The 19,002-nt window shown below is 33.2% G+C and overlaps 1 protein-coding gene and 1 long non-coding RNA gene across 5 annotated transcripts in view; one reads left to right on the top strand and one right to left on the bottom strand.

The window, feature by feature from the left end:
• LOC143244257 (uncharacterized) overlaps positions 1-3,625 on the top strand; it is a 35,523-nt gene extending 31,898 nt beyond the window's left edge. For both annotated transcript variants that reach the window (XR_013024990.1, XR_013024991.1), the window contains exon 3: positions 2,983-3,625. This is a non-coding gene — a long non-coding RNA (uncharacterized LOC143244257). The remainder of the gene's footprint in view (positions 1-2,982) is intronic.
• Positions 1-19,002, bottom strand: part of LOC143244255 (breast cancer anti-estrogen resistance protein 3 homolog) — a 95,275-nt gene that overhangs the window by 13,698 nt on the left and 62,575 nt on the right. The window contains exons 1-2 of one of the 3 annotated variants that reach the window (XM_076488597.1): positions 7,009-7,179; positions 3,512-3,590 (exon numbers count right to left, since the gene is read on the bottom strand). In XM_076488597.1, coding sequence (XP_076344712.1) covers positions 3,512-3,514 — 3 coding nt within the window. In that variant the 5' untranslated portion in view covers positions 3,515-3,590; positions 7,009-7,179. Of the gene's footprint in view, positions 1-3,511; positions 3,591-6,193; positions 6,878-7,008; positions 7,180-19,002 lie in introns of those variants that run through there. The other 2 variants (XM_076488598.1, XM_076488596.1) reach the window with 2 other exon arrangements.

Raw genomic sequence — 19,002 nt, 5'->3', positions numbered from 1 at the left:
TTACCGGCTTAGACAGTGAATGTGCATTTCCTTAGTTATATATAATTTTTGAGCGGAACGTTATACGTGTTTGACTCAAAGGAAGGTAAGACTTTCGTAAATAAAGTTATTATACTGTTTATGCTATATTTATTAGAATAAGAACAAAAATAGACATTCAAAATATACTTAAGTACACAAAATCTTAATCGAATTTATTTGAAAAACTATCCAATTTCAACTGTTTATATTTTTTTAATGGGCTTTCTCGTGCGGTTAAAAAAGAACGCCGATTCTATGGCCTTTTAATGAAGTTTATTTTCCCCTTCATCTTTGCATACAATTTGATAGCGTTAATATAACTTAACACTTGTGATGAAGTAGGAATTTCTATTTCCTCAATATCTTTTCCATTTTGTTCATCTTCTGAATCTCTCACACTGTTACCATCTTGCGATTCTATTATAGATTTTATATCAATTTCATCAGTTTCTGTTAAAACATTCTTGTCAAATTTCACAAAACTTTCCGCGTTCACAGAATCATCTGCATCGATCTTCTCAATCAGTTTGGGTTTCACTAGAATCGTCATAACAAACTTCTCCACAATCTCTGCCATTATCAAGAATAAATCCACAGTTTTGAAAGCACTTTGTTACACATTCATCTTTTATGCATTTGATTGCATGGAACTGCATCTAACACGTCAATTTTCATGGTTATTTCAGATGCTCTCTTACAGTCGTCCATGTTTGTAATAATATGCTGAAGCATCAATTTTCTGTATTTCAATTTTATACACTGTATAATTCCATTATCTAGTGGCGGTAGAACTGATATTGTACATGGAGGTAGAAAGACTAAACGAACGTTTGAAAGTTGAACTTCTGGGTGACAAGTTGCATTATCTAAAAAAAGTAGAATATTCCTATTTTCTTGTTTAATTTGTTCAAAATTTCCTCGAATATAACACTTGTCATCCAGGCTTTATTATTATTCGCTTTCCATTCCACAGGAAATGAATGTCTGTCGGTGTTTGGGTAAGAAAAGTTCATGCCCTGGAGGGTCAGGTTCTCTATGACCTATTCCTCCTCCCCGTACTTATGTTCTTGACGGATTGGTATTTATAACTGTAAAACTGAATATTATTTTGATCCTTTTCAGGGCAATGTTCATGTATTGTGGCTCATATATAGTGATTATTTTATTCTATCAGCAGAATGTCAAGTTTGTTGGTGGCATTTTTTTTATTTGTTTAATACATATATATATATTTTTATATATATGTATATATATTTTTATTTATTTTTTATCATTATTATTATTTATTATTTAATATATATATATATATATATATATTTATTTAAAATACAAGTTAACTGGGGAGAGATATTTAGGACTAGTTTCATTATGTATGAAGTACCTGTCTAGTTCGCATAGTAATTCGTTTTTCATCCAATTCTTATTAAAGTACATTATTTTACTATGTAGGAGTCTATCTGGTATGGTTGGTATGTTCGAGTATTTGTGAATGAACTGAGATGATATAGTTCTTGGAACTCTGTATGCTGTTGTGAGGAGTGTGTTTTGGATTGTTTGTAGTTTGGTTTTCATTATTTTATTGCTTACAGTTATCAATGCTGGAGCTGCATAATCTATTACAGGTCTAATATATGTTTTATAGATTTTTAGTATGTTATCTGTAGATGCTCCACTGTTTTTACCAGTTAGACTCCTAACATAGTTAGTTCTTCGCCAGACTTTATTTTTAATTTCGTTCACATAATTGATCCAAGTTAGTTTTGAATCATAGGTCAGACCTAAAAATTTTGCCGATGGAGCAATCTGGAGTAGTGTGCCATTCATATATAATTCTGGCTGTTGTTTTTTTTTGTTTTGTCAATTTCGTAAAGACTACGAGTTGTGTTTTTGCTGTGTTTATTTTTATTCTATATTTTTGACAGTATCCACTTATTCTATTTAGTTGCGGTTGTATGTTAGTGGCTGCTATCGTGGGTGTTGCGGCACTTTTCCAGACTGCCACATCATCTGCGAACTGTGAAGAGAATCCATGATTCGGATCCCTCAGTGGCATATTGTTTACATACATGATAAAGAGTACAGGGCTAACCACATTTACTCAATATTTTCTATTTTACAAAAAGTTAGATAACCAGCGAATAATTCCTCGCGGTAGTTCCATTTCATTCATTCGGAACCTCAGACCATCGTGCCAAACAGTGTCGAATGCTTTCTCGATATCAAGGAAGCAAGCGACAGTACATTCTTTTTTATTGAAGCTATCTATTATGGTTTCGGTTAATCTGATTAGGTGGCCTGTCGTTTGTCTAAATTTCCTGAAGTTGATTCTTCCTTAAATTTTTGAAATAGCGCGGATTTTCACTTTTACTTATTACCCATGGTTCCTCTGGTTTTCCACCAACAAATGCGACCAAAAGTACAGTCAGTCGTTCTTTCGGATAGCGACCTCCAGAATAATGACGGCAGAAAAAAGAACAAATACTTACTGTAACAAAATGTCCGACAATTTATTAATGTTTAAACAAATTATTAATTAAACAAGAAATTAATATTTAATCAAAAACACTTTTTCCGCCTTACTCAGGTTGTAATCCTACTTGTTGATAGATTAGGCAGGTGAAAGATAATTTTCCGTCCTTGTTACGCAGTTTCTGCCCTATAGAGGGCCTTTTATAAGATAAATCCTAAGATAATGCTGCAAAAATTTGATATTTCCGACTTGTACAGGTTTCCGCTCTATGCAGTTTCCGGCTTAGACAGGTTTTGCTGTATAATAAAAGAATTATCAAGTTATACTGATTAACACCATCATTACTACATAGTATCATCAACATTTTGTGAAGTTATATTGATGATTGATGTCAAACCATCAACACAGTATGGTATTATGAATATTTTTTTAAGTTATGCTGATTTCAAATCATTATCAGTTCGAAGTGATTTCTTCCTTAACTGATATAGAGTCCGCACTATGAAAACTGTACGGTGCGTCAGACACCAACTGAAGACATGCGTTTATGGAAAGAATAGCAAGTTGACTTTATTTGCAAACATTGTATTGTTTGGAGAATGGGATTATAAATGTGTTCTGTAACAAGAAAACTCTTAGCCAACAGCTGACCATATCTCTTTTACAATATAGCGGCACTAAATCACTGTTTGTGACACCATAGCATACTTTAAATTCATCGGTTTTCCTTGAGTGACAGATGTCGAAGTAAACAAGTCTTCAATTGTCTCTTGTCATATACATATAAGCCTCTTCAGTTTTGTTTTACAATTGGTCTTTATCATTATGAAAACTTATTTATTCACACGTAAAACTTCTACTATACTCATATATTGATTTCTTTTATCTGTGTATATTACCATAGTAATGCTCTCTATTTATTCCCAAGTTTATTAAAACTTCTAATACCATATCTGGCGTAAGCTAAGAATATATATAAATAATTTTTATGTGCCAATTCGTTGAAACGACTTATCTTACCATTGTAATGCTGTTTCTTCGGCTGTTAATTTTACTTGTCCAACCACTTGTGGGAGCACTGTGTGACGATGTCCTGGAACTAACGAAATATGAAAGTGTTATATCATAAAAATGAACTACAACTCGTAATATTTATTTTTAACGGTTGTGTAACGTATTACACGGTTATTTGTAATAAATAAATAAATGATAAATTATGATCAATTATCGCAGAGTTCACAAAATCGTACTTTTCTCCTGAGAAAATGTTTCGTGTGGAGGAGCGAACAACATAAAACATTTTCTCAAACAAACCAGCCGTTTTTACATATATATTTTACATGTATATTTTACATATATATTTTACATGTATATTTTACATGTATATTTTACATATATATTTTACATATATATTTTACATGTATATTTTTCTCTACAAGTGGGTTTTCTCGTTATCACTGATTACATACTTTTCTCCATTTTTTTTAACCTTCAAGCTTATTCAACCAAAAGTAACTCAAAACTTCTTTAAAATCTGGATCAATGAACAGTACACTTTTAGTCTGTTATCATTTGCGAGTAACCGCCTATTGATTAGTACAAAATATTTATACCAAAAGCTACTTGGTAGTTCAGAGCATAATTTAAAATCTTACTTAGGATAATGTTAATATTATTACTTCAATAAATCTTAATACTTTTTATAGGAATGAAACATTTAAATAAGTTTTGTGTTTCATATCAATACACAGCAAACGATAAACATAGTAATTACTAATACTTAACCAAATATATTTACATTTATAATAATAGACGTAGTTTCAGCGTTCACAAAGAAAAACTTTGTTATCGTGATCTTTATATGAACGAACATAACTTTGAATCTCAAATACGTATCGTACACTTGAACCAAAAAATCTATAATTTATTTTAGGTGAAACATCCAACTTTTCTACCAAAAACTGAACAGTGATTCTAAATCTTTAATCAAATCAACTTTCACATGAAACATCCAACTTTTCTACCAAGAACTAAACAGTGATTCTGAATCTTTAATCAAATCAGCTTTCACATGAAACATCCAACTCTTCTACCAAGAACTAAACAGTGATTCTGAATCTTTAATCAAATCAACTTTCACATGAAACATTCAACTCTTCTACCAAGAACTAAACAGTGATTCTGAATCTTTAATCAAATCAACTTTCACATGAAACATTCAACTCTTCTACCAAGAACTAAACAGTGATTCTGAATCTTTAATCAAATCAACTTTCACATGAAACATTCAACTCTTCTACCAAGAACTAAACAGTGATTCTGAATCTTTAATCAAATCAACTTTCACATGAAACATTCAACTCTTCTACCAAGAACTAAACAGTGATTCTGAATCTTTAATCAAATCAACTTTCACATGAAACATCCAACTCTTCTACCAAGAACTGAACAGTGATTCTAAATCTTTAATCAAATCAACTTTCACATGAAATATCCAACTCTTCTACCAAGAACTAAACAGTGATTCTGAATCTTTAATCAAATCAACTTTCACATGAAACATTCAACTCTTCTACCAAGAACTAAACAGTGATTCTGAATCTTTAATCAAATCAACTTTCACATGAAACATCCAACTCTTCTACCAAGAACTGAACAGTGATTCTAAATCTTTAATCAAATCAACTTTCACATGAAACATTCAACTCTTCTACCAAGAACTGAACAGTGATTCTAAATCTTTAATCAAATCAACTTTCACATGAAACATTCAACTCTTCTACCAAGAACTGAACAGTGATTCTAAATCTTTAATCAAATCAACTTTCACATGAAACATTCAACTCTTCTACCAAGAACTGAACAGTGATTCTAAATCTTTAATCAAATCAACTGTCACATAAAACATTCAACTCTTCTACCAAGAACTGAACAGTGATTCTAAATCTTTAATCAAATCAACTTTCACATGAAACATCCAACTCTTCTACCAAGAACTGAACAGTGATTCTAAATCTTTAATCAAATCAACTTTCACATGAAACATCCAACTCTTCTACCAAGAACTGAACAGTGATTCTAAATCTTTAATCAAATCAACTTTCACATGAAACATTCAACTCTTCTACCAAGAACTGAACAGTGATTCTAAATCTTTAATCAAATCAACTTTCACATGAAACATCCAACTCTTCTACCAAGAACTGAACAGTGATTCTAAATCTTTAATCAAATCAACTTTCACATGAAACATCCAACTCTTTCACCAGAGAACTGAACAGTGATTCTAAATCTTTAATCAAATCAACTTTCACGTGAAACATCCAACCCTTTCACCAGAGAACTGAACAGTGATTCTAAATCTTTAATCAAATCAACTTTCACATGAAACATTCAACTCTTCTACCAAAAACTGAACAGTGATTCTAAATCCTTAATCAAATCAACTTTCACGTGAAACATCCAACTCTTTCACCAGACAACTGAACAGTGATTCTAAATCTTTAATCAAATCAACTTTCACTTGAAACATCCAACTCTTCTACCAAGAACTGAACAGTGATTCTAAATCCTTAATCAAATCAACTTTCACGTGAAACATACAACTCTTTCACCAGAGAGCTGGACAGTTTTTTTTTCTCACCTAATGTATTGTGACTATAACTGGTTTTCATAGCTAATAAATTCATAAATATGTCTTACTTTCATATATGGACTCCAAGCTTTCCCATAAAATACAATTTTCAGTTTCTGATCTTAAATAACTTCAAAAACCTCAACGTTTTTTCCTCTGCATTAATAGAATGTGCAAAAAATAACCCTTTTTTAATACCAAGAAAACATATAATCTTTGTTTGATTTGAACAAATAATAAAATGTCGAATAATACAGGCCCCCCGCTAGTACAGCGGTATGTCTCCGGATTTACAACGCTAAAATCAGGGGTTCGATTCCCCTCGGTGGGCTGAGCAGATTGCCCTTTGTGGCTTTGTTATAAGAAAAAAAACACACACACACACGAATAATACAGTTCCCTTCAATTTTTTTTCTGTTTATCTTTTCATGTGACTCACAGGACAGTGATAAAACTAATACAAGACAGTTTTTTTAAGTGTATCTTCAAACTAGTTTCAGGAAGTTTCCAAAATCAGTTTCAATAAAATATCTGTAACTCGTTTTCAGAGGTTATCAAACGACAAAGCAATTACAAACAAAATATCTGATGTCGATGTTCACCAACAATTTAATATCGTTTCAAAAACAGGAATAAACTGAAACAGTTTTCGGTATTTCCTTCACAAGTAGCTGAGGTGATACAAGATATTCCAGACGGATTTCTATATGGAATGAAGAAGTCGATATGTACTAAAACCTCTACATGTAACAAGATAGCAAAATCAATATAGTCGTTGTCCATTACTTCCAAGAAAAATAACTTTACATATATATTGTCTATCAAAAGAATTACAAATACTTAATATATTGATCCTAAAAATCTGGTCAGACAATCATATTACCATAATTTTAACCACAGCCTCTAGCACCCGTAAACCACCATAGTTCTTAACTTTATCATGAGGTGTATAAGACCAACACATCGTTCATCTTGGATACATTATCGCCCGAATACATAATTTTTAGAGAACACTATTATCTTTCATAAGAGGGTGAACAAATCGACTCCAAATTTATCGCATGAAAACTGCGCGAGAAAAAAACACGTACTAATGACGTAAGTGTCTCCGAGAGCAACATGGAAGAATCCATTCAGTACACATGTGGGTGATAAAGTACAAATCATGGACTAGTCTCAGCGAAATAGTCGAGTAATTTCAATCAGTATACAGTTATAGAGTATATCAGTGTAGAGTTATTTCATTCAGTATAGCTACTAAAACAGAACTACATTTGTAAGTGATAGAAACAAGGATGTCGTAGATGGAGTTGGAGTAATATAAACCAGGGTGCCATATACAGAGTTGAAATGTTAGAAACTAGGGTGTCATGTATATACATAGGATGAGAGTGATAGAAATCAGGGTGTTTTATATAGGGTGGAAGCAATAGAAACCAGAGTGTTATATACAGGGCTGGAGTGATACAAACCAATGGATCATATAAAGAGTTGGTGTAATAGAAATGGGGGAAGGGGGTTCATATAAAGGGTTTAAGTGATAGAAACCAGGGGAGTCATATGAAGGGTTGAAGTAATACAAAGCAAAGGGTCATATAAAGGACTGGAGTAATAAAAGTACCGGGTCATACACTGGGTCGAAATGGTAACAGTGAAGTTTTGTCCAGTCCTAAGAGTATTTCAGTTCATGTGTCTTTTTCACTCAGTCATCTAGTCCTAAAACTTGGATGTTGTTGTCACTAAACAGTCATCTAGTCCTAAAACTTGTATGTTGTTGACACTTAAACAGTCATCTAGTCCTAAAACTTGTATGTTATTGTCACTCAAACAGTCATCTAGTCCTAAAACTTATGTTTTTGTCACTCAAACAGTCATCTAGTCCCAACTCTTTTGTATGTTGTTCTCATTCAAACAGTCATCTAGTCCTAAACACTTGTGTGTTGTTATCACTCAAACAGTCATCTAGTCCTAAAACCTTTTGTATGTTGTTGTCATTTAAACAGACATCTAGTCCTAAAACTTGTATGTTACTGTCACTCAAACAGTCATCTAGTCCTAAAACTTATATGTTGCTGTTATTCAAACAGTCATCTAATCCTAAGCACTTTTGTATGTTATTGTAACTCAAACAGTCTTCTAGTCCCAACTCTTTTGTATATTGTTGTCATTCAAACAATCATCTAATCCTAAGCACTTTTGTATGTTATTGTCACTCAAAGAAACATCTAGTCCTAAAACTTGTATGTTTCCGTCACTCAAACAGTCATACACTCCTAAAACTTGTATGTTGCTGTCACATAAACAATCATCTAGTCCAAAAACTTTTATGTTGTTGTAACTCAAATAGTCATCTAGTCCTAAAACTTGTATGTTGTTGTCACTCGAACAGTCATCTAGTCCTAAGAACTTTTGTATGTTATTGTCACTTAATCAGTCATCTAGTCCTAAAACTTGTATGTTGCTGTCACTCAAACATTCATCTAGTCCTAAAAACTTTGTTTGTTGTTGTCACTCAAACAGTCATCTACTCCTAAAACACTTGTATGTTGTTGTTACTCAAACAGTCATCTAGTCCTAAACACTTTTTATGTTGTCACTCAAACATTCATCTAGTCCTAAAAATTTGTTTGTTGTCGTCATTTAAACACTCATCTAGTCCTAAAACTTGTATGTTGCTGTCACTTAAACAGTCATCTAGTCCAAAAACTCATGTATGTTGTTGTAACTCAAACAGTCATCTAGTCCTAAAACTTTTGTATGTTGTTGTCACTCAAACAGTCATCTAGTCTTAACTCTTGTATATCGTTGCCATTCAAACAGTTATCTAGTCCTAAACACTTTTGTATGTTGTCTTTCAAACATTCATCCAGTCCTAAAAAATTTGTTTGTTGTCGTCATTTAAACACTCTTCTGGTCCTAAAACTTGTATGTTGCTGTCACTAAAACATTCATCTAGTCCTAAAAAAATTGTTCGTTGTTATCACTCAAACAGTCATCTAGTCCTAAAACTTGTATGTTGCTGTCACTAAAACATTCATCTAGTCCTAAAAAATTGTTCGTTGTTGTCACTCAAACAGTCATCTAGTCCTAAAATTTTGTATGTTGTTGTAACTCAAAGAGTCATATAGTCCCAACTCTTGCATGTTGTTGTCACTCAAACTGACATCTTGTCCTAAAACTTATATGTTGCTGTCACTAAAACATTGATCTAGACCTAAAAAATTGTTCGTTGTTGTCACTCAAACACTCTTCTAATCATAAAACTTATATGTTGCTGTCATTCAAACAGTCATCTAGTGCAAAAACTCTTGTATGTTGTTGTAATTCAAATAGTCATCTAGTCCTATACACTTTCCTATGTTGTCACTCAAACAGTCATCTAGTCCTAAAATTTGTATCTTGTTGTCACTTAACATTCATCTAGTCCCAACTCTTGTATGTTGTTGTCACTCAAACAGTCATCTTATCCTAAAACTTTTGTATGTTGCTGTCATTCAAACAGTCATCTAGTCCCAACTCTTTTGTATGTTGTTGTCATTCAAACAGTCATCTAATCCTAAGCACTTTTGTATGTTATTGTTACTCAAACAGTCATCTAGTCCCAACTCTTTTGCAAGTTGTTGTCATTCAAACAGTCATCTAATCCTAAGAACTTTTGTATGTTATTGTCACTCAAACAGTCATTTATTCCTAAAAACTTTTGTATGTTGTTGTCACTCAAACAGTCATCTAGAGTAAAAACTTGTATGTTGTTGTAATTCAAATAGTCATGTAGTCCTAAACACTTTCCTATGTTGTCACTCAAACAGTCATCTAGTCCTAAAACATGTATGTTGTTGTAACTCAAACAGTCATCTAGTCCTAAAACTTTTGTATGTTGTTGTCACTCAAACAGTCATCTAGTCCCAACTCTTTTGTATGTTGTTGTCATTCAAACAATCATCTAGTCCTAAACAGTTTTGTGTCTTGTTATCATTCAAACACTCACCTAGTCCTAAAACTTGTACGTTGCTGTCACTCAAACAGTCATCTAGTCCTAAAACTATTGTATGTTATTGTCACTCAAACAGTCATCTAGTCCCAATTCTTTTTTATGTTGTTGTTATTCAAACAGTCATCTAGTCCTAAACAGTTTTATATATTGTTGTCACTAAAACAGTCATCTAGTCCTAAAACTTGTATGTTCCTGTCACTTAAACAGTCATGTAGTTCTGACTCTTTTTTATGTTGTTGTCATTAAAACAGTCATCTAGTCCTAAAACATGTATGTTGTTGTCACTCAAACAGTCATCTAGTCCTAAAACTATTGTATGTTATTGTCACTCAAACAGTCATCTAGTCCCAATTCTTTTTTATGTTGTTGTTATTCAAACAGTCATCTAGTCCTAAACAGTTTTATATATTGTTGTCACTAAAACAGTCATGTTGTCCTAAAACTTGTATGTTCCTGTCACTTAAACAGTCATGTAGTTCTGACTCTTTTTATGTTGTTGTCATTAAAACAGTCAGCTAGTCCTAAAACATGTATGTTGTTGTAACTCAAACAGTCATCTAGTCCTAAAACTTTTGTATATTGTTGTCACTGAAACAGTCATCTAGTCCCAACTCTTGTATGTTGTTGTCATTCAAACAGTCATCTAATCCAAAGCACTTTTGTATGTTATTGTCACTAAAACATTCATCTAGTTCTAAAAAATTGTTCGTTGCTGTCACTCAAACAGTCATCTAGTCCAAAACTCTTGTATGTTGTTGTAACTGAAATAGTAATCTAGTCCTAAACACTTTTGTATGTTGTCACTGAAACATTTATCTAGTCCTAAAGAATTTGTTTGTTGTTGTCACTCAAACACTCTTCTAATCCTAAAACTTATATGTTGCTGTCATTCAAACAGTCATCTAGTCCTAAAAACTTTTATCTTGTTGCCACTCAACATTCATCTAGACCCAACTCTTGTATGTTGTTGTCACTCAAACAGTCATCTTAGCCTAAAACTTTTGTATGTTGTCACTCAAACATTCATGTAGTTCCAACTCTTTTTTATGTTGTTCTCATTCAAACAGTCATCTAGTCCTAAACACTTTTCTATGTTGTCACTCAAACATTCACCTAGTCCTAGCAATTTCTTTGTTGTCGTCACTCAAACACTCATCTAGTCCTAAAACTTCTATGTTGCTGTCACTCAAACAGTCATCTAGTCCCAACTCTTTTGTATGTTGTTGTCATTCAAACAGTCATCTAATCCTAAGCACTTTTGTATGTTATTGTCACTCAAACAGTCATCTAGTCCCAAATCTTTTGTATGTTGTTGTCATTCAAACAGTCATCTAGTCCCAACACTTTTGTATGTTGTTGTCATTCAAACAGTCATCTAATCCTAAGCATTTTTGTATGTTATTGTCTCTCAAACAGTCATCTAGTCCCAACACTTTTGTATGTTGTTGTCATTCAAACAGTCATCTAGTCCCAACTTTTTTGTATGTTGTTGTCATCTCAAACAGTCATCTAGTCCTAAGCACTTTTGTATGTTATTGTCACTCAAACAGTCATCTAGTCCTAAAACTCTTGTATGTTGTTCTCATTCAAACAGTCATCTAGTCCCAACTTTTTTGTATGTTGTTGTCATTCAAACAATCATCTAGTCCTAAACCCTTTTGTGTGTTGTTATCACTCAAATATTCATCTAGTCCTAAAACTATTGTATGTTGTTGTCACTCAAACAGTCATCTAGTCCCAATTCTTTTTTATGTTGTTGTCATTCAAACAGTCATCTAGTCCTAAACAGTTTTGTATATTGTTGTCACTAAAACAGTCATCTAGTCCTAAAACTTGTATGTTGTTGTAACTCAAACAGTCATTTAGTCCTAAACACTTTTATGTGTTGTTGTCACTCAAAGAGTCATGTAGTCCCAACTCTTGTATGTTGTTGTCATTCAAACAGTCATCTGGTCCTAAACACTTTTCTATGTTATTGTCACTAAAACATTCATCTAGTCCTAAAAAATTTGTTTGTTGTTGTCACTCAAACAGTCATCTAGTCCTAAAAACTTTTGTATGTTGTTATCACTCAATCAGACATCTAGTCCTAAAACTTGTATGTTGCTGTCACTCAAACAGCCATCTAGTCCAAAAACTCGTGTATTTTGTTGTAACTCAAACAGTCATCTACTCCTAAAACTTTTGTATGTTGTTGTCACTCAAACAGTCATCTAGTCCTAAACACTTTTCTATGTTGTCACTCAAACATTCACCTAGTCCTAGCAATTTCTTTGTTGACGTCACTCAAACACTCTTCTGGTCCTAAAACTTCTATGTTGCTGTCACTCAAACAGTCATCTAGTCCCAACTCTTTTGTATGTTGTTGTCATTCAAACAGTCATCTAATCCTAAGATCTTTTATATGTTGTTGTCACTCAAACAGTCATCTAGTCCTAAACTCTTGTATGTTGTTGTCACACAGTCATCTAGTCCCAACTCTTTTGTATGTTGTTGTCATTCAAACAATCATCTAGTCCTAAACACTTTTGTGTGTTGTTATCACTCAAACACTCACCTAGTCCTAAAACTTGTACGTTGCTGTCACTCAAATATTCATCTAGTCCTAAAACTATTGTATGTTATTGTCACTGAAACAGTCATCTAGTCCCAATTCTTTTTTATGTTGTTGTCATTCAAACAGTCATCTAGTCCTAAACAGTTTTGTATATTGTTGTCACTAAAACAGTCATCTAGTCCTAAAACTTGTATGTTGTTGTAACTCAAACAGTCATCTAGTCCTAAAACTTTTGTATGTTGTTGTCACTCAAACAGTCATCTAGTCCCAAACAGTTTTGTATATTGTTGTCACTAAAACAGTCATCTAGTCCTAAAACTTGTATGTTGTTGTAACTCAAACAGTCATCTAGTCCTAAAACTTTTGTATATTGTTGTCACTGAAACAGTCATCTAGTCCCAACTCTTGTATGTTGTTGTCATTCAAACAGTCATCTAATCCAAAGCACTTTTGTATGTTATTGTCACTAAAACATTCATCTAGTTCTAAAAAAATTGTTCGTTGCTGTCACTCAAACAGTCATCTAGTCCAAAAACTCTTGTATGTTGTTGTAACTGAAATAGTAATCTAGTCCTAAACACTTTTGTATGTTGTCACTGAAACATTTATCTAGTCCTAAAGAATTTGTTTGTTGTTGTCACTCAAACAATCTTCTAATCCTAAAACTTATATGTTGCTGTCATTCAAACAGTCATCTAGTCCTAAAAACTTTTATCTTGTTGCCACTCAACATTCATCTAGACCCAACTCTTGTATGTTGTTGTCACTCAAACAGTCATCTTAGCCTAAAACTTTTGTATGTTGTCACTCAAACATTCATGTAGTTCCAACTCTTTTTTATGTTGTTCTCATTCAAACAGTCATCTAGTCCTAAACACTTTTCTATGTTGTCACTCAAACATTCACCTAGTCCTAGCAATTTCTTTGTTGTCGTCACTCAAACACTCTTCTAGTCCTAAAACTTCTATGTTGCTGTCACTCAAACAGTCATCTAGTCCCAACTCTTTTGTATGTTGTTGTCATTCAAACAGTCATCTAATCCTAAGCACTTTTGTATGTTATTGTCACTCAAACAGTCATCTAGTCCCAACTCTTTTGTATGTTGTTGTCATTCAAACAGTCATCTAATCCTAAGATCTTTTATATGTTGTTGTCACTCAAACAGTCATCTAGTCCTAAACTCTTGTATGTTGTTGTCACACAGTCATCTAGTCCCAACTCTTTTGTATGTTGTTGTCATTCAAACAATCATCTAGTCCTAAACACTTTTGTGTGTTGTTATCACTCAAACAGTCATCTAGTCCTAAAACTTGTATGTTGTTGTCACTCAAATATTCATCTAGTCCTAAAACTATTGTATGTTGTTGTCACTCAAACAGTCATCTAGTCCCAATTCTTTTTTATGTTGTTGTCATTCAAACAGTCATCTAGTCCTAAACAGTTTTGTATATTGTTGTCACTAAAACAGTCATCTAGTCCTAAAACTTGTATGTTGTTGTAACTCAAACAGTCATCTAGTCCTAAAACTTTTGTATGTTGTTGTCACTCAAACAGTCATCTAGTCCCAAACAGTTTTGTATATTGTTGTCACTAAAACAGTCATCTAGTCCTAAAACTTGTATGTTGTTGTAACTCAAACAGTCATCTAGTCCTAAAACTTTTGTATATTGTTGTCACTCAAACAGTCATCTAGTCCCAACTCTTGTATGTTGTTGTCATTCAAACAGTCATCTAATCCAAAGCACTTTTGTATGTTGTTGTCACTCAAACATTCATCTAGTTCTAAAAAAATTGTTCGTTGTTGTCACTCAAACAGTCATCTAGTCCCAAAACTCTTGTATGTTGTTGTCACTCAAACAGTCATCTAGTCCTAAACACTTTTGTATGTTGTCACTCAAACATTCATCTAGTCCTAAAGAATTTGTTTGTTGTTGTCACTCAAACAATCATCTAGTCCTAAAACTTTTTATATGTTGTTGTCATTCAAACAGTCATCTAGTCCTAAAACTTTTATCTTGTTGTCACTCAAACAGTCATCTAGTCCCAACTCTTGTATGTTGTTGTCACTCAAACAGTCATCTAGTCCTAAAACTTTTTTGTATGTTGTCACTCAAACAGTCATCTAGTTCCAACTCTTTTTTATGTTGTTGTCATTCAAACAGTCATCTAGTCCTAAGATCTTTTATATATTGTTGTCACTCAAACAGTCATCTGGTCCTAAACTCTTGTATGTTGTTGTCACACAGTCATCTAGTCCCAACTCTTTTGTATGTTGTTGTCATTCAAACAGTCATCTAATCCTAAAGCATTTTTTGTATGTTATTGTCTCTCAAACAGTCATCTAGTCCTAAGCACTTTTGTATGTTGTTGTCACTCAAACAGTCATCTAGTCCTAAAACTCTTTGTATGTTGTTGTCATTCAAACAGTCATCTAGTCCCAACTTTTTTTGTATGTTGTTGTCATTCAAACAATCATCTAGTCCTAAACCCTTTTGTGTGTTGTTTATCACTCAAACATTCATCTAGTCCTAAAACTATTGTATGTTATTGTCACTCAAACAGTCATCTAGTCCCAATTCTTTTTTATGTTGTTGTCATTCAAACAGTCATCTAGTCCTAAACAGTTTTGTATATTGTTGTCACTAAAACAGTCATCTAGTCCTAAAACTTGTATGTTGTTGTAACTCAAACAGTCATCTAGTCCTAAACACTTTTACGTGTTCTTATCACTCAAACAGTCATCTAGTCCTAAAACTTGTATGTTGTTGTCACTCAAACAGCCATCTAGTCCAAAAACTCGTGTATTTTGTTGTAACTCAAACAGTCATCTACTCCTAAAACTTTTGTATGTTGTTGTCACTCAAACAGTCATCTAGTCCTAAACACTTTTCTATGTTGTCACTCAAACATTCATCTAGTCCTAGCAATTTCTTTGTTGACGTCACTCAAACAGTCATCTAGTCCTAAAACTTCTATGTTGTTGTCACTCAAACAGTCATCTAGTCCCAACTCTTTTGTATGTTGTTGTCATTCAAACAGTCATCTAGTTCTAAACACTTTTATGTGTTGTTGTCACTCAAACAGTCATCTAGTCCCAACTCTTGTATGTTGTTGTCACTCAAACAGTCATCTGGTCCTAAACACTTTTCTATGTTGTCACTCAAACATTCATCTAGTCCTAAAAATTTTGTTTGTTGTTGTCACTCAAACAGCCATCTAGTCCTAAAAACTTTTGTATGTTGTTATCACTCAATCAGACATCTAGTCCTAAAACTTGTATGTTGCTGTCACTCAAACAGCCATCTAGTCCAAAAACTCGTGTATGTTGTTGTAACTCAAACAGTCATCTACTCCTAAAACTTTTGTATGTTGTTGTCACTCAAACAGTCATCTAGTCCTAAACACTTTTCTATGTTGTCACTCAAACATTCATCTAGTCCTAGCAATTTCTTTGTTGTCGTCACTCAAACACTCTTCTAGTCCTAAAACTTATATGTTGTTGTCATTCAAACAGACATCTAGTCCTAAAACATGTATGTTGCTGTCACTAAAACATTCATCTAGTCCTAAAAAATTGTTCGTTGTAGTCACTCAAACAGTCATCTAGTCCTAAGCACTTTTGTATGTTATTGTCTCTCAAACAGTCATCTAGTCCCAACCCTTTTGTATATTGTTGTCATTCAAACAGTCATCTAATCCTAAGCACTTTTGTATGTTATTGTCACTCAAACAGTCATCTAGTCCCAACACTTTTGTATGTTGTTGTCATTCAAACACTCACCTAGTCCTAAAACTTGTACGTTGCTGTCACTCAAACAGTCATCTAGACCCAATTCTTTTTTATGTTGTTGTCATTCAAACAGTCATCTAGACCCAATTCTTTTTTATGTTGTTGTCATTCAAACAGTCATCTAGTCCTAAACAGTTTGTATATTGTTGTCACTAAAACAGTCATCTAGTCCTAAAACTTGTATGTTGTTGTAACTCAAACAGTCATCTAGTCCTAAAACTTTTGTATGTTGTTGTCACTCAAACAGTCATCTAGTCCCAATTCTCTTTTTTATGTTGTTGTCATTCAAACAGTCATCTAGTCCTAAACAGTTTTGTATATTGTTGTCACTAAAACAGTCATCTAGTCCTAAAACTTGTATGTTGTTGTAACTCAAACAGTCATCTAGTCCTAAACACTTTTACGTGTTGTTATCACTCAAACAGTCATCTAGTCCTAAAACTTGTATGTTGCTGTCACTCAAACAGCCATCTAGTCCAAAAACTCGTGTATTTTGCTGTCACTCAAACAGTCATCTACTCCTAAAACTTTTGTATGTTGTTGTCACTCAAACAGTCATCTAGTCCTAAACACTTTTTTCTATGTTGTCACTCAAACATTCATCTAGTCCTAACAATTTCTTTGTTGTTGTCACTCAAACATTCACCTAGTCCTAGCAATTTCTTTGTTGACGTCACTCAAACACTCTTCTAGTCCTAAAACTTCTATGTTGCTGTCACTCAAACAGTCATCTAGTCCCAACTCTTTTGTATGTTGTTGTCATTCAAACAGTCATCTAATCCTAAGATCTTTTATATGTTGTTGTCACTCAAACAGTCATCTAGTCCTAAACACTTTTCTATGTTGTCACTCAAACATTCACCTAGTCCTAGCAATTTCTTTGTTGACGTCACTCAAACACTATTCTAGTCCTAAAACTTATATGTTGTTGTCATTCAAACAGACATCTAGTCCTAAAACATGTATGTTGTTGTCACTAAAACATTCATCTAGTCCTAAAACTTGTATGTTGTTGTCACTCAAACAGTCATCTAGTCCCAATTCTTTTTTTATGTTGTTGTCATTCAAACAGTCATCTAGACCCAATTCTTTTTTATGTTGTTGTCATTCAAACAGTCATCTAGACCCAATTCTTTTTTATGTTGTTGTCATTCAAACAGTCATCTAGTCCTAAAACTTGTATGTTGTTGTAACTCAAACAGTCATCTAGTCCTAAAACTTTTGTATGTTGTTGTCACTCAAACAGTCATCTAGTCCCATCTCTTGTATGTTGTTTTCATTCAAACAGTCATCTAGTCCTAAACACTTTTCTATGTTGTCACTCAAACATTCATCTAGTCCTAAAAATTTTGTATGCTGTTGTCACTCAAACAGTCATCTAGTCCTAACACTTTTGTATGTTGTCACTCAAACATTCACCTAGTCCTAGCAATTTCTTTGTTGTCGTCACTCAAACACTCTTCTAGTCCTAAAACTTCTATGTTGCTGTCACTCAAACAGTCATCTAGTCCCAACTCTTTTGTATGTTGTTGTCATTCAAACAGTCATCTAATCCTAAGCACTTTTGTATGTTATTGTCACTCAAACAGTCATCTAGTCCCAACTCTTTTGTATGTTGTTGTCATTCAAACAGTCATCTAATCCTAAGATCTTTTATATATTGTTGTCACTCAAACAGTCATCTAGTCCTAAACTCTTGTATGTTGTTGTCACACAGTCATCTAGTCCCAACTCTTTTGTATGTTGTTGTCATTCAAACAGTCATCTAATCCTAAGCATTTTTGTATGTTATTGTCTCTCAAACAGTCATCTAGTCCTAAGCACTTTTGTATGTTATTGTCACTCAAACAGTCATCTAGTCCTAAAACTCTTGTATGTTGTTCTCATTCAAACAGTCATCTAGTCCCAACTTTTTTGTATGTTGTTGTCATTCAAACAATCATCTAGTCCTAAACCCTTTTGTGTGTTGTTATCACTCAAATATTCATCTAGTCCTAAAACTATTGTATGTTATTGTCACTCAAACAGTCATCTAGTCCCAATTCTTTTTTATGTTGTTGTCATTCAAACAGTCATCTAGTCCTAAACAGTTTTGTATATTGTTGTCACTAAAACAGTCATCTAGTCCTAAAACTTGTATGTTGTTGTAACTCAAACAGTCATCTAGTCCTAAACACTTTTACGTGTTGTTATCACTCAAACAGTCATCTAGTCCTAAAACTTGTATGTTACTGTCACTCAAACAGTCATCTAGTCCAAAACTTTTGTATTTTGTTGTAACTCAAACAGTCATCTAGTCCTAAAACTTTTGTATGTTGTTGTCACTCAAACAGTCATCTAGTCCTAAACACTTTTCTATGTTGTCACTCAAACATTCACCTAGTCCTAGCAATTTCTTTGTTGACGTCACTCAAACACTATTCTAGTCCTAAAACTTATATGTTGTTGTCATTCAAACAGTCATCTAGTCCTAAAACATGTATGTTGTTGTCACTCAAACAGTCATCTAGTCCTAAAACTTGTATGTTGTTGTCAC

The sequence above is a fragment of the Tachypleus tridentatus genome, chromosome 2 (genome assembly GCF_004210375.1).
Source record: "Tachypleus tridentatus isolate NWPU-2018 chromosome 2, ASM421037v1, whole genome shotgun sequence".
NCBI classification, from domain to species: domain Eukaryota; kingdom Metazoa; phylum Arthropoda; class Merostomata; order Xiphosura; family Limulidae; genus Tachypleus; species Tachypleus tridentatus.
Note: the sequence above shows the minus strand (reverse complement) of the source record. Positions and strands in the feature narration are given on the sequence as shown.